At 38.5% G+C, this 16,274-nt stretch overlaps 1 protein-coding gene across 1 annotated transcript in view; it reads left to right on the top strand.

The window, feature by feature from the left end:
• The window catches only part of FAM102B (family with sequence similarity 102 member B), a 77,824-nt gene extending 64,053 nt beyond the window's left edge, over nt 1–13,771 (top strand). Inside the window, exons 7-11 of the mRNA XM_043876629.1 lie at nt 2,255–2,350; nt 2,440–2,629; nt 2,730–2,857; nt 4,056–4,125; nt 9,724–13,771. Coding sequence (XP_043732564.1) covers nt 2,255–2,350; nt 2,440–2,629; nt 2,730–2,857; nt 4,056–4,125; nt 9,724–9,766 — 527 coding nt within the window. The 3' untranslated portion in view covers nt 9,767–13,771. The remainder of the gene's footprint in view (nt 1–2,254; nt 2,351–2,439; nt 2,630–2,729; nt 2,858–4,055; nt 4,126–9,723) is intronic.
• Nucleotides 13,772–16,274: the final 2,503 nt, after the last annotated feature.

Raw genomic sequence — 16,274 nt, 5'->3', positions numbered from 1 at the left:
TGTGTTGCCTCCAAAGCTTCATCCTGACTCCAGGCACATGTTTCCAAATGCTTTTTGGAAACATCCACTTCATGTCACATTAGACTAAAACCCATCTGTTTAACTTTTTTCTCAGCAAGCTTCTAAGTTCCTCATGATCAGCTCTTAATTTATCTTTGGATCAACAGCATAACGGCCAGGGACACAGTAGAAATCTGTGACCAGTGAATGGGCGTCCTCAGATGTCTTAAATTCCACATGCCCAGCACATCTTCCTAACTCTTCCTCCTGTATTTTCTGTCGCAGTTATCCTGGCACACACTTCTAGTTAGTAGTGAAGTACTATCATTTGTGCCTGCTCAGCATCTCTCAGCTGAATTATTATGAAAATCTTCACTCCTTCACCTTCTATTCATCCTGCTGCCAAAATGATCTTCCCAAAATGTTAATCTAGTCAAGTCACACCCTTGCTTAAAGCCATTGGATTATCTCCATCCTGAAACTCATAGAGATAAGTCCTTCATTATCAGGTATCTGCTCATCTCTCTTTCCTTCAATCATAGTTGGGTATATGCCAGCTTTATGGAACTATTTGCCTTTCTACAGATAAGGCATGCTTTTTCCCGCCTAGTCTAGCCAAGAAATTCCTATATGTTGTTAAAAACCTGGAGTTAATCTCCAATAGAGGTCTTTCCCCTATTACCACATAGTGTTCGACGTGTTTGTCCTTTGGAGTGCTTGATAGCTTCTTTTTGGTGCTTGTATTTTGGTACTTGGCACATGAAGCATATATTTTATTTATTTTGTACCCTTATATCTTGTACAGTATTGGGCATTGACCTGCTAAGAGCTTAATAAATATTTATTGAATGAACATATTTTGAAAACCAGTAAACCAGTAAATGGATGAATTAAGATCTGAGCTAACCCTAGGAGTAAAGTGTATAATTCTTGATATGAACCAACTCTTTGCATTCGGAATTTGCTGTACTAGGGCTTAGAACCACTGTCAAGCAGGACTAGGGATGCTGGTTTGCGTTTGTACCTTACAGTCTGTCCAGAAATGAAAAACCCTTTGCAGAAGGTCCAGGTCACTCCAGTAGCTTACTTATTTGGCAGCATTTGTTGGCCCATCTGTGTTCAATATCATTTATAGAGCTGTTGTTATAATTGTTATATTACTCAGTTGGGTTTTATTTTGCCCGTAAGTGAAAAACAGTTCTAGTTTTCAAATATTTCACCCTCATGAAAATGGCCACAGTTCTGCATTCTGTAGAAGAAGCCTAGTTCTGAAAATACACAGTTGGCATCTGGAATATGCACATTATTAGGGAAATAGTAGAAGTGGCTTTGACACTGCTTTTTTTGTACATTTACTTTGAAACTGAATACTATAATCAATTTCTGCAGAACCTTATTCTCAGTGGTATATCACATGCTGTGTCGTTTTAAACCACAGACATTTGTACAAATTATAGCCTAGCACTGGCATCTCTAATGCAAAAGTCACAAAGTACTCTTTAGCCTCCCGTTGTGATAGATTTGGGAAGCAAGATTTCCTCAAACACCATACAGAAACCTGGAAATTCTGTGAGAATTTAGAAGAATCCATCTGACTCCCTTTTAAAAAAAATTTATTATTTATTTATTTGGCTGTGCCAGGCCTTAGTTGTGGCATGTGGGGTCTAGTTCCCTGACCAAGGATCAAACCTGGGCCCCCTGCATCAGGAGCACGGAGTCTCAACCACTGGACCACCAGGAGTCATTTGACTCCTTTTTATCAGAGAAATACTAAATATAAAAACTGAAATAGTTTTATTTAAGATAGAATGCTATTAAATCTTATGAAAGGTACCATAGCACTTTGGTAAACTGAGGTATTTAAGTTCTTTGTACAGTATTTCTTGCAACAGTTATTTACATTGTACTGATTTAAAGGAATTTCACTCTTGATAATGAATTTAGCAGCTTCTGAAGTCCATAGATTGGGCTTCCCTGGAGGCTCAGTGGCAAAGAATCCACCTGCAATGCAGGAGACCCGGGTTCGATCCCTGCGTCAGGAAGATCCTGTGGAGAAGGAAATGGTAATCCCACTCCAGTATTCTTGCCTGGAGAATCCTCGGACAGAGGAGCCTGGTAGGCTACAGCCCACAGGGTCGCAAAAGAGTTGGACATAACCTAGCGACTAAACAACAACAAAATCCATAGATTAAAATACATATCAACCGTTGACTTGTTGACAATAAAAGTAACATCATGTTATGACATATTGCAGATCTCTCAGCAAAGAGTGCCTCTGTTCCAGACGAACTCGGTGCCTGTGGACATTCTAGAACATCAAGCTATGCGAGCCAGCAATCGAAAGTATCAGGTAGAGGCTAAGAGCGGTGCAGGGAAGACATGTTTGGTTGCAGTGTATTTGATACTAGTGTTAACAACCAGAGTGATTTTCTCTGACAGGGTATAGCTCCTGCCACTCCCGGTCATCTAGTTTCTCTGAGCTCTGCCACAGGAGAAATACCTCAGTGGGAAGTACATCAACAGGAGTTGAAAGTATTCTAGAGCCATGTGATGAAGCTGAGCAAAAGACAGCTGAACCAAGTCTTGATATAGCAGATAAAGAAGATACAGCTTTAGAAATACTCAATAGGTATCATTTTGAACTCACTTTAAATGGGAAAAATTTTTTTAAAACTTCATTTTAATGACATAATAAAGGGAGAAATTTTTTTTTTTAATTATTTTCAAAGATGCCCAGTGAAGCAAGATTCTGTAGAATCTCAGCTGAAGCGAGTTGATGATACCAGAGTGGATGCAGATGATATTGTGGAGAAAATATTACAGAGTCAAGACTTCAGCCTAGATTCCAGTGCAGAAGGTGTGTAGATAGCCATTAAGTATATGTAAATATGGACTTCCCAGGTGGTGCTAGTGGTAAAGAACCTGCTTGCCAGTGCAGGAAATGTAAGAGATGTGGGTTCGATTCCTGGGTTGGTTGGGAAGATCCCCTGGAGGAGGGCATGGCAGTCCACTCCAGTATTCTTGCCTGGAAAAATCCCATGGACAGATGAGCCTGGCAGACCTATGGTCCATAGGGTCGCAAAGAGTCAGACATGACCGAGGCGACTTAGCACGCATATTTAGATATATGTGATCCAGGTTTGTATAATCCATGTGGTCAGTAGTGAATAGGCTGTACATCGTGATAGCGTTGCATATTTGTAAAATAAACTTAACACTCATTAAAAATCTGAAGATAACTGTATAACTTGGGCTTCCCAGGTGGCTCAGTGATAAAGAATCCACCTGCCAAGTAGAAGACACGAGTTCATTCCTTGGGTCAGGAAGATCCTCTGGAGGGGAAAACGGCAACCCACTCCAGTATTCTTTCCTGGGAAATCCCGTGGACAGAGGAGCATGGCAGGCTACAGTCCATGGGGGGTCACAAAAAGTCAGACACAACTTTGTGACTAAACAACAACTTTATAATTTATTTGCTAATGGACATTAAATTTGGGAAAGAATTAACTCATAAAAATATCAATTTTTAAGAAAGCTTTTATTGTACTTTTAAACTATGCATCAACGTCTGCTTTATAATAGGTACCGTCATCTGCTTTGTCATAACGGGGCATAAGTACCTCAGGTCACTGCTGCAGTTTGGGAGGTTGAGTGGTAGTCCCTCATTCGCTCCTTAGCATTTTCACTGAAGCTGAAAATTTACATGCCACCGATTTGAAAAGTATAATTATTCATGCTGGTGTGACTAGAGAGCAGTTAACAGTGGCCTTAGTTTCATTATATAACTGGTTGTGAAGAGAAATAATTAAACCCCACTTGAGGAAATTTGTAGGAACAGCTGTCTTCTTTACTCAGCTTTAAGAAAAATAGCTTACAGAAAGTTAATGAGAAGTAACTATTAGGATTTCTTTTAAACTGCCTGTTTTAAAACATGTGTGTAGCTCTTTTAAGTTTTTATTTCTTTAACAAAACTGAAATGTAAAATGTTAACTTATTGAAATATGAATATTATTTGACAGTAATAATCATATGTATAACAAATATTGTCCTTGCAGAAGAAGGACTAAGGTTATTTGTGGGTCCTGGAGGAAGAACAACCTTTGGAAGTCGTCATCTTCCAAACAGGTATGTAGACCAAAGAGTATCTTACTAAAGAGTAGAGTGACTTTTTTTTTTAAATGTTCATGAGTGGAAGATGAAAGTTACAAAGTTTGTATCAGATTGAGTCTAGAAAGCAAAGTATTAGTAGTTCCATGAGAAAAATTACAGCTCTTAGTGTAGCTTAGTTTTCCATATCCTGTGAGTATGTTTCCTTATCCTGAGTATGTACAAAATACAATTTGTATTTTCTAAGTTTATTTGTTGATTTCCTTAGATGTGTTTTTAGAATGTATTAGTAGAGAACTGGTAGAGCACTGGGAGAATAAAATAAGTGAGCAGTTGCCAGGGAGTATGTGGAAGACAAATATTCCTGGTGGTAGGAACAAATAGAAAGAACTTACAGGCATAATAATTATAATATATAACTATATAATAGTGAATATATAATAATTATAGGTGGTACTTACTGAGCATTTATTAGTTATGTGCTGAGCACCATATATATATTTCATTCAAGTCTTATCTCTTTCAATGCTCAAAAAAATACCACTATTAGTTTTTTAAAAGAGGGAAAAAAGATAAAAAGAGGTTAAGGTAATTTACCCAAGGAAAGCCTTAAAGCTAGTTAGTGGGAAAACCAGGACTCACACCCATGTCTCTTTTGAGTCTTAAAGCCCATTCATTATACTTAATCATTTTACCTTACTGGCTCATGATTAATATAACCTATGTAAAGAATTGCCAGTGAACAGGTTTTTCTGAGGAGGTGGGGCATGTGAAATGGAGTTGTGAGACATGAGGCTGGGAAGTATCTTAAGACAGGTTATAAAGGGCCTCTGTTGCCATAAGAGAATGTTTAACCTTCTTGTATACACTAGGGAGCCACTGGTCATTCTTCAACAGAGAACTGGCAGATTGGCATTTTAGAAAAGTAACTGGCTGTGATTTTGAGGGTAGATTGGAGCAAGCAGAGTCTAGTAGTAGGGAACAGATAGAAGAATAAAATTTATGAGGACAGTGATATGTATGGTAGAGAAAAATGTATTTCTGAATTAAAGAGACAAGTTCACATCCTAACCAGACCACTTTTGGAGTAAGCCATTTAACTTCAATTGAACTTAACTCTTGGAAAATGCAATCATATAAGTACTTCGTGGAGTTGTTTTAAAATATAAATGGCATGATTATACTCACTAAGCCCTAGCTATTATTCTTTTAGATTATACTCACTAAGCCCTCACTGTATTATTTAGGAGCAGCAGCAAAAGACTCTGTTGCAACCAAAAGACACAGTTGCAACCAGATTAATAAATGCTCAGAAGCATGGGCTGTTTCATTAGACTGCCCAGGGGCCACCACTATTGACTTTACAGTGTTAATAACCTCCCTGTAAGCCTCAGTTTCCTCACCTGTACAATGGGGATGATAAATAAGTTACCTAACTCACAGGCTTTTTGTGAGGGTTAGATCACTGATGTAAAGTTGTTTAACACAGTACCTGGCACATAGAAAGCTCTCAATATATGCTAGCTATTTGTGTTGTTATGCAGAGAAAAGAAAGATAATTTCTAGTTGAGAAAGAATTTAGCTTTTAATTCTTTAAATTAAAGAATTCTTTTAATTCTTTAAAACCAAATACAAAGGTTTTGTGTAGTTAAGAATTATGGCTCCTATCCTCCTTCCAAATGAATGTTAGAATATTATCACCCAGTACATGGAAGCCTAAAGGGACCATTGGGGTTCTTCATATCACATGCTGAAGAACATCAGGGACAGTGTGTCGTGGTGCAAGGGGAATGGGCCAGAGTCAGACATGGTTCTGTTCCTGTGCATGCTCAGTCACTTCAGTCGTGTCCGACTCTTTACAGCCCCATGGACTGTAGCCCGCCAGGCTCCTCTGTCCATGGGGATTCTCCAGGCAAGAATACTGGAGTGGTTGCCACTTCCCACTACAGGGAATCTTCCCGACCCAGGGATTGAACCCACATGTCTTATGTCTCCTGCATTGGCAGGCAAATTCTTCACCACTAGCGCCACTGTCCTGGCTTAGCCATGATTGCCCAGCTTAGCCTTAGTGATCTTGACATATTGCATCTCTCACTTGCTACAAAAAAGACAGCTGCATCCCTGGAAGAATAACACACACACCCCAACATACATGGGCTGCCTGGGTTGGGTTTAGTCCCAAGCTCCACCATTCATGAGCTGTGTGTCTTTGGTAAGTTACTTCACTTCTCTCTGCCTCAGTGTCCTCACATCTAAAATAGTGATGATAATACAACCTATTTCATAAGAGTTATACTGTTTAAATGATATAAGACACGGTAATGCTTAGGACAAAATCTGGCATGCAGTAAGCACTTTAGTACTCAATCAGTTCAGTTCAGTTGCTCAGTCATGTCTGACTCTTTGTGACCCCCACGTCAGGCTTCCCTGTCCATCACCAACTCCTGGAGGTTGCTCAAACTCATGTCCATTGAGTTGATGATGCCATCCAACCATCTCTCATCCTCTGTCCTCTCCTACTAATCAAAGGTCTGTCTTTCACAGTTACTATGGCAATTAATCTGTTTGAACTGTCCAGCAGGTACTTGCACACATAGGTCTGTCCATAAATAGTGGGTATTCATCAGAGAAGCTAATGTGTTAGTGTTAGATATATTATGTAAGATAAACTTGTAGCACAGGATAAAACCAGAATCATTTACCTAGGGCACAGAAGAGGCACAAGTGAACCAAAGTTCCAACAGGGAACCTGTGAGATTGAAGAGAACAGAGCAACAAGTGATAGAGACTTGGGGAGGACTGTCTGCCGTAATCCTTTATAAGTCTAGCAGATACAGCCTGGCTGGCTCCGAGCTGTTTACAGAACCCTGCATGCACCTCCTTGCTTGCCCTTAGGACATTTAATTTCTGTCAAGTAGTCTGTTTCCATTCCTCTGAGATTTATCTCTCATCTCTGACTGCTTTTACGCTTTTCTCTTTGTCACTGGTTTTTAGCATTTGGTTGTGATGTGCCTTGGTGGGTTTTTCTTTGCATGTATTCTGCTTAGGGTTCATTGAGCCTCTTGAATCTGTGGGTTTACAATTTTCTTCAAAATTGGGAGTACTCCAGCCATTATTTTTCTCCACTTCTTCTGACACCCTGGACTTACAAATTCTAGCCTGTGGCATCCCTGAGCTCTGACATGGTTCCTCCACTCTAAGAGACCACCTCACTGTGCTGGGTTTTCCCTCCCTGCACTGTAGGCTTGGAGGATCCAAAAGGAAATGGCTTCAGGAAGCACGCTGGGGCAGTTTGTCTGCCTTGCTTGCTTTCTTTCCCCTATCTCAGGACCAGTTCCATGCTGCCTGTTGTCCAATGTGTGAAAACTGTTGTTTCATATATTCTATCTAGTTGTCTGGTTCCTATTATTCCATCACTTCAAGAAACAGAACCATTTTAGGTCATCTGAAAGCCACTGTGTAGTGGTGCTTACCAGGGTTCCTTCAAATTCTGATTATCTGCAGACATGAAAGAGTGTTCACTGGTGTTCTGTTGAAGATGTTCCTATTTCTTCTTTAGAATGAATCCGTTAGAAGAGAAGTCCCTGAGCAAGCAACTGAGAACTCCAGTTCAGTCAGTCCATGGTGGACTAGTAGCCACCATTACCAGTGGTTACTACTACTTCCATTTTTTATAATTTTAAAATTTCCTCTTAAAATGCCATTAAGGGCAGAGACCAGTCATGGTAGTGACTTCTGGTCTTCCTGATCTCTGGCATGCTCAGAGTGAAATGTCAGGAGGTAGCCCCTGTTATCTTGACCAGTGAGGAGATTGGAGCCTGGTGTTAACTTTGAGCAGTGACACCCTCCATCCATGCAACTCCACTTCAGCTTTCCTCCTGCTCATTCAGGAGGGATCACTGAAAGGGTAGAAAGATCCTCACCCAAAAATAAACCCAGTGCCAACAGAAAGACCCTGTTTACAGTGCTGTGGAAACTTTTATCAGGGGAGTTCAGGTGGGCTTTTTGTTTGTGGTTTTTGGTTTTTTGTTTTTTTGCTGCACCTCACAGCTTGTGAGATCCTAGCTCCCCAACAGGGACTGAAATTGTACCCATGCAGTCGGCAGAGTCCTAACCACTGGAGTGAGAATGTGTGCTCACAACTCTGACTCTTTCTGACTTTCTGACTCTTTGTGACTCTGTGGACTGTAGCCTACCAGGCTCCTCTGTCCATGGAATTCTCCAGGCAAGAACACTGGAGTGGGTGGCCATTCCCTTCTCCAAGGGATCTTCCAGACCCAGGGATCAAACTTGCATCTCCTGCATTGGCAGCAGATTCTTTACCAACTGCGCAACCTGGGAAGTCCAACCCTAACCACTGGGCCACCAGGGAATTCCTAGCTTGGATGTTTTAAGTATTACCTGCCCTGGACTCCTTGCTTGGTACCTTGCGATAAATGCTATGCTTTCCTTCACCACACACACACAAACCTTATCCTCCTAGACCAAGAAACAATAGAAGGAACATGCATGTTTATTCCATTGTAACATAAGGCTAAGGCACCAGGTGCATCAAAAATAGCAAAAAAAAACGGCAAAAAAAGAAAATCTGTTGATGAGGCCTTTAAGTATTTCTTAATACTTTTATTCACAAAGCTTGCAAATTTTAAGTCTTTTACTATTCACCATGTTTCATTAATAGAGGTCAGATAGTACCTGGTATATTAGGGCAAAGGCTAAGCTGCTGTAATAAAGAGACTCCAAAATAAAATGGCCAGCCTGGAGGGACACATTTGCCCCAGAAGTGATTCACTGATGCAGGTACCTCTGTTTTATCCTTTACCATTCTCCTTAACCTGTGTTGTCAAAATTGCCACTCGTTCAAGGCACAAGCAATTTCCCTTTAAGCAAATGAGGAAGAAGTTGGCATGTCTCCATTCATGCCCCCTGGGGGGAAACTTAGTCACAAGGCCACACTTACAGACCAAAGAGTTTAGGAAATGTGCTCTCAAGCCAAGCAACCTGTACCTAGCTAAAACCATGGAAAGGGGGAGGGTAGATGTAGGAGACAACCCACGGTCTGACAAACCAAGCTTATAAAGAAATAAATCCCTCTTCAAGATCATTTTCCCTTTTAATCTGCATTTACATAGATATAATTTACAATATGGACCACTTACAAAGAGGACCACTTACAAAGACATTTGCATTTGACTAAAATAAATTTTGCACTTCCCAGTTAAGTATGTAAAGACACCGCCACACTACTAATGCTACTAGAAACTCTCATCTGTTAACTCAGTGCAAGATCTGAACCACCAGAGTCAATATATTTCAGATTTATACATAGACATGTTTGCCACAGTATGTTGCCACAGTAAGAATTTGGAAACATTTCTAGATTACGTGGGAATAAGTATGAGGTGATCAGGGACCAGACTAATCCCAGTGCAGCAGTTAATAAACACTGGAGACTTAAAGTACTTTCTCTCTGTGATACCTGTAAGCCTTGTGGATATCAAATCAAGTAGAAAATGTCTAATGCACTGTCTCTTTGGGGGCAAGTTTAACTGGAACAATGTCAAACACTGCAGCTCACAAGTTTGAAGTTTTGTTTTGTCTTTTCCCTATTTTTAGGGTGGGGTCTGGAGCTTATGAACAAGTTGTGATCAAACGCTAGAAGTCAAGCTGGTGAACTGAAGCTTCCCTGTGGGTTTAAGATGTGGGCAGTTGAGCTATTAAGGCACTTTATTCAAGCACTTAGAGCAAATGAACCTATTAAAAAAATGAAGCATGTTCGTCTGTCAAGAGGAAAGCCAACACTGATTTCTCCTCTGAAGGTGCCCACCACTCTCCTTTCACACCTGCCAACAGGGACGTTGAAATAGTAGGACCAGAGCAGTGTGCCACGTGTGCTTACAGGAATACGGCCTCTGTGGTCACTGCACATAATAATGAAAAGCCTGCTTTTTCTGTCAAAACATCCAGTGGGAAAAAACACTATACATCTGAGTATAGTTTTAGTGTTTAAGTGTCAAACCTGTGATAGACATGTTCAACAGATTCGGCTCTAGCTTTTAAATTTTGTGTTTGCGAGACAAGAAGTGAAAATAATTTAAACTATAAATTATGCCAAGAATAGATATAATTCCTGGGAAGGAAATCTTCCATAGTATACTCCTTACAGTATTGTACTAAATTCATTCACTCTTCTTGATGCAATAATTGATATAAAATGTGGGTGTTTGTGCTTTGGGAAAGTGTTATACTACAGTTTAAATATGTAAAATGCTTAATTCTAAACGAATCAGTCATAAATTGAAAAACAAGTGTGTGTTATTTAAGTCTGAGATACATGAATGAGTATAATGCTATTATTATGCAGTATGTATCATTACCTGTTAATATTAGATGAGCTGCAGAATTCCCACTAGTGCGATATAAAAGACTAAGAGAAGTGTAAGATTCAGTATGTTAAGCTTTCATAAGATGCCCTAACGTAAGAGCTCTGTTAACTAACAATAATATCTGCTGGGTTTAGGAGTCAAACTTTAGAACAACAGGAGGAAAATTGAGATGCGGTCAGAAACAAAACTGCCTTTTCTCTGAAGATTTAGGCTTACATGAAACTGAAAATCATTCCAAGGAGGTAATGGATAAAGAACAAGGGATAGCCGCTTGACCTTACTGACATGGACCTGTTGTTTTCCGTTTTCTTCTTTGCTGCATCAGAAATTAGTTATTTTGAGGCAAGAATAGAAAACAACATACATCAGGTAGAGCTTTTAAAGAAAGAATATCTGATCTGGATCCAGTTAAATAGCACAGCAGATAAACCTTAAGAGTTTTTCTGGTCTTACATGACAGTTTCTGTGTGGAAAGATCTCAGTTTTGTTGGACTTAATTAGTCACTGAAAAAGAATGTTGCTCCTATGGAACCAGTAACTCCCAGTCCTTAACTTTCAAAACCAGGTTCAAGAAATGCAGTGTGTTAGAATTACTTTGGTCTAGTATTTCCATGTTGGCAAAATAAGGGAAAAATATTATTTTTTAAGAAAATTTATTTTAATACCCAAATTTAGAGGTTTGAAAGTTTTTTAATAATTCATGTTAAGGGTTTTTTTTTAATATTTCAATGATTGGCTATTCCAACTACTTTTATAAATAGATTCTGATTTTTTTTTAAAGAGATAACACCCTATTTGGGGATATTTTGAATGTTGAAAGATAGAATTTTCTCACTTATTAGTTAACCTTTCTTATTAAGATTTGTTATGAAGAAAAACACTGACCTGAACATTTTAATCTAACCAAGGAAAATACTACCTTAAGTGGTAAAGACTTGCTGTCTGTGAATAAACAGGTGAATGATCCATTCATTATATATTATGGGAAGAAGAAAATCAAAGTTTTTAAGAGAGATGTGAAGATATTGTTTAGAGAGATATTTAGTATGACGTCTTAAAAACGTATTTTTCTATTTTCAAAGTATTAGTTCTATATTTTTTATTGGCATCTCTACAGATGATTTTGCAGTTTTGAAAGTGATTATAAAAACTAGGTTGTAAGTTAGGCTCCGTGAGGACGTTCTTCAGATACATAAGAGATGCCATGGTTAGGACACTGCCCCCATCTTACTGATCCTCGACTGCCCTTGGCCCAATACAAGACTGGCTCTTGGTAGTTAAGATGATAGAGAATTATTTTTAAAAAACAAAATGTGGAGAGATTTTGAAAATCGTGCCTTTGATTGAGCAGTCACCAGATACATCTTGATTAATGTAGCAGTAAATATAACCAATATTTTAATAAGTAGAAACATTAGGAAGAAAAAAGATGACAGTGTCCTCTGTAGTCAGTGAAAGTCTGGATTTATTTTATTCTGTTTTGCGTTTTGTCAGCATACTTTGCAACTAGATTTCTTTAGAGTCCTCAAAAATATTTGTTGAAGGACCTATGTGTCTTATTTTCTAGTTTTTCTTAAACTATTGTACTATTAATATCTTAACCATGTAGCTATTCAAAAAAAACCTGCTTATTAAATACCAAGTCCACTTTTGGTTCCGTTTTGAGTTTAGAAAATAAATTTGAAAACTTAATAAATTTTTAACTTAAATATTACAGATTTTATTTTTTTAATATTAAAATCTAATATTTAAACCACCTAGTCTTGGAGAATTTTCAGATGTATAACGTTTTCTTTTTCTAATCTTACCCTTGAAAAAAGGATTCATGATCTTTTAACTTTTTAAAGCTAAGTATTTCTGATCAGGTAATGAAGTGTCTTAAATACCTTGGGGGGGGGCACTTCCTGTGACTTGTGCTGGTGACCAAGATTAGAGAGGATGTGAAGGGTCGCAAAGGGCAGAGAAGGCCCTGGGCCATTAGTTTATACACTGACTGCCGACTCCCCTTTGCAGTGGTGCTGGTGGAGGCTTCTGTATACAGACAACTGATTCAGATGGGTTACTTAGAATCTGAGAAAGTCTTGACCAAGAATCCTTAAGTCCACCAAACCATTCCAGCAAAATACTATCAGAGTAATGCTGTCCAAACTAGATTCTTCTGTATGTGCTTTTTGTTTTTTAAATAAAAACCACGAGCCACAGGTGTCTACCACTTAACCCATTTGTTGCTAGAAGGGAAAATAATCTAGCTTCCAGTCAAAACATATTCAGTTGTCAATGAGTTTTGATATATTAAAACATCCAGAAGTATTTTTAGAATTTTAAGATTTCCATGCTAACAGACTACTTGCAAGTTCATGCTAATAGTATTATTAAATACTTCACTGAAGTTCTCTGAAATGTTAGGCTTCCGTTATATATGATAATGTTCTGAAAGAGACTGGGCTCATGTGACAGGATTGCATTTTAACAGATCTTTAACTGGGGCAGTTCAGAAAGTATGCTTGGTCAGTTCTCCTGGATGGTACGTCATGTTAATATAATCTATGCTATAGTTGAAATTGGGTTATGCCATTACTCATGTGTTGGCTTAGGTACTGTACATAGTCTTAATAGCTGAGATGTTAAAGAATATGAAGTCTAAAAATACAGAGGATGAAACATGCCTATATTAACCTGTTTTAAGACTGCTTTGGATATAAAGGCCTTATTCCCTTATATATGACTTTCTAGAGGATAATATATATATACACAGTATATTTTAAATGGTCATGTGAGTGATCTCTAACTACTCTCCATGTGACAGAATTTGCGACATTTTTAATTTATGTGGACAGCAAACTCCACATTTACAAGTGTTTATGTTCATCCTATGTATATAACAAAGAATTCTCTTATTGATACCCATTGACCAAATTCCACATACAGGAAGACATTTAGGGTATATTCAGTTTGGTTTTTTTGGAGATATGTCTTATTCTGGGGATCACCTTCCTCTTATACATTTACTCGGTCCTCTGGAAGTTGACAGAGTTGTGGGTAATCATGTAAATGCTTATGAATAAGATTTTATTGAAGTGATTCCATTAGTATTCTAATCTCTAATACATGGAAAATGACCTTCATATTTATATTTTTTGTTAATTGTCCAACTATTAATCCAGGAAATGTTTTCCTTTTTTTTTTTTTTACCAAAACTAATTTTTTATTGTAAAATATTTGAGTAATGTAAAGGTGAATCTTACACATGTTCAATAAAAATCATATCTTAAAGTTTAGAATGTTGTTTATCCTTTAAAATTTCAGTTAAGATTCTTTCAGAAATCTACCAGATTCTTGCCAACGAAAAAAAACCAAAGGGAGAGGACCAGTGTATAACTTCTCCCTAAGGGCTTCCCTTTATTTATGACCAAGTAGTATACCAAGTTTACAGACTTCTCTACAGTCCCATGAGCATGGACTTGGGAATAAGACAGACCTGAATTTGAATTCAAACTCCCCTCGGAACCTGTTTTCTAATCTAGCCTGGAGATAAAACCACCAACTCTTTCTGGTTGTGATGAAGAACATAAAAGCTAATGTTAGGAATATGCCACTTAGTAGCACTTAGTGTTTGATCAAGCCAGAATTTGTCTTTGTGTAGCATCTACATACACATCTTAACTCTAGTGTTAAGACAGAAGATGGTCAATAAGTGTGGCACTATTAGAAGTTAAAATCATGGCTTTAAATGATACTCATGGTCATCACACCTTTGTACAGACTGTTCTTTTTGACTAAAATGTCCTCACAGAGAGGGAAAACGTCAACACATTCTCCCTGCAGATAATCAAATTATAACAGCAATTTAAAGTTAATGAAAGAACTATGGTTCACTATGAGTTTGAACCCAGATCCATGTAGACTGTCATGACTTCCCTGGACGGTGCAGATTATGAAAGGTTACATAAGTTAAAGGGAAAGTACCTTGCTTGCTGGCAGAAGTGGGGGGGGGCCATGGCCACTCTGGGGGAGACCCTCAGACCTCCTCCTCAGTACACAGGGCTATCCAGGTGACTCTGTCCTGGATCACAGTGGAACCTGGCAGGAGCCTCTCATCTGTCCCCTCAGACTCTTTCAATATGGTTGATTACAGGTGTACAGCATGGTGACTAACAATTTTTAAAGCTTATACTCCATTTATAGTTATAAAACATTGGCTATATTCCCCCTGTTGTACAATATATCCTGTATCTTATTTTATACTTAATAATTTGAAAATTTTAATCCTGAACCACCCCCCCGGGCAGGGGGGCAGGGGCATAGCTTCCCTGGTGGTCCAGTGGCTGGGACTCAGAGCTTCCAAAGTAGGGGTCCCAGGTTTGATCCCTGGTCAGGAAACTGGATCCCACATGCCACAGCAAAGATCAAGGATCCCCAGTGCTGCAGCCGAGATGTAGCACAGCCAAATAAATAAATACAATACTTAAAAAACAATAATTTCCTACCCCTGTCTTGCCCCTCCCCTCTTTCCCCTCCCCTCTGGTAACTACTAGTTGGTTTTCTGTGAGTGTATATATCTATAAGTTCTCTATATCTGTAAATTTGTTTGTTATATTCACTAGTTTATTTTTTAGATTCATAAAAATATACAGTATTTATCATTCTCTTATTTCACTTAATACCCTCCAAGTCCATCCATGTTGTTGGAAATGACAAAATCTTGTTTTTATGACTCGGCAGTGTTCCACTGAATGTATATATACCACATCTTTATCCATTCATCTGTTGATGGGCAGTTAGATTGATTCCACATCTTGTAAATAATGCTGCTATGAAAATCAGGGTTCATATCTTTTCAAATTAGTTTTTTCTTTTCAGATACATATCCGAGAGTGGAATTGCTGGTTCATGTGGTAGTTTTTAATTTTTTGAGAAACTGCCATATTTTTTTCTCACTGTGACTGCACATAATTTACATTCCCACCAATAGTGTACAAGGGTTCCCTTTTCTCTATATCCTCACTAGCATTTGTTATTTGAGTTCTTAATGATACCATTCTGACTGGTGTGAGGTGGTTATCTCATTGTGGTTTTGATTTGTGTTTCTCCGATGATTAACAACATTGAGCATCTTTTCATGTGCCTCTTGGCCATCTGTATGTCTCCTTTAGAAAATATTCAGATCTTCTACCCATTTTTTAATCAGGTTGTCTTTTTTTTTTTTATGTTGAGTTGTATGAGCTCTTTTGGAGAAAGAAATGGCAACCCACTCCAGTATTCTTGCCTAGAGAATCCTGTGGACAGACAATCCTGGTGGGCTGCCATCCATAGGGTTGCATAGAGTTGGACATGCCTGAAGCAACTTAGCATGCATGCATGCATTGGAGAAGAAAATGGCAACCCACTCCGCTTTCTTGCCTGGAGAATCCCAGGGACAGAGAAGCCTGATGGGCTGCCGTCTATGGGGTCGCACAGAGTTGGACACGACTAAAGCCGACTTAGCAGCAGCAGCAGCAGTATGAGCTCTTTACATATGTTGGCTATTAACCCCTTATCAGTCATATCATTTGCAAATATTTTCTCCCATTCCATAGGTTGTCTTTTTGTTATTGATCGCTTCTTTGTTGTGCATGATAAGTTTTAAGTTTCATTAGGTTCCATTTGTTTATTTTTGCTTTTACTTCTGTTGCCTTGGTAGACTGGCCTAAGAAAACATTCCTATGAGTACGTCAGAGAATGTTTTGTCTGTGTTCTTTTCTAGGAGTTTTATGGCATCATGTCCTAAATTTAGGTATTTAA

Source organism: Cervus elaphus, chromosome 20 (genome assembly GCF_910594005.1).
Source record: "Cervus elaphus chromosome 20, mCerEla1.1, whole genome shotgun sequence".
In the NCBI taxonomy this organism is placed as follows: Eukaryota; Metazoa; Chordata; class Mammalia; order Artiodactyla; family Cervidae; genus Cervus; species Cervus elaphus.
This window is presented reverse-complemented; position numbering and strand designations above follow the sequence as displayed.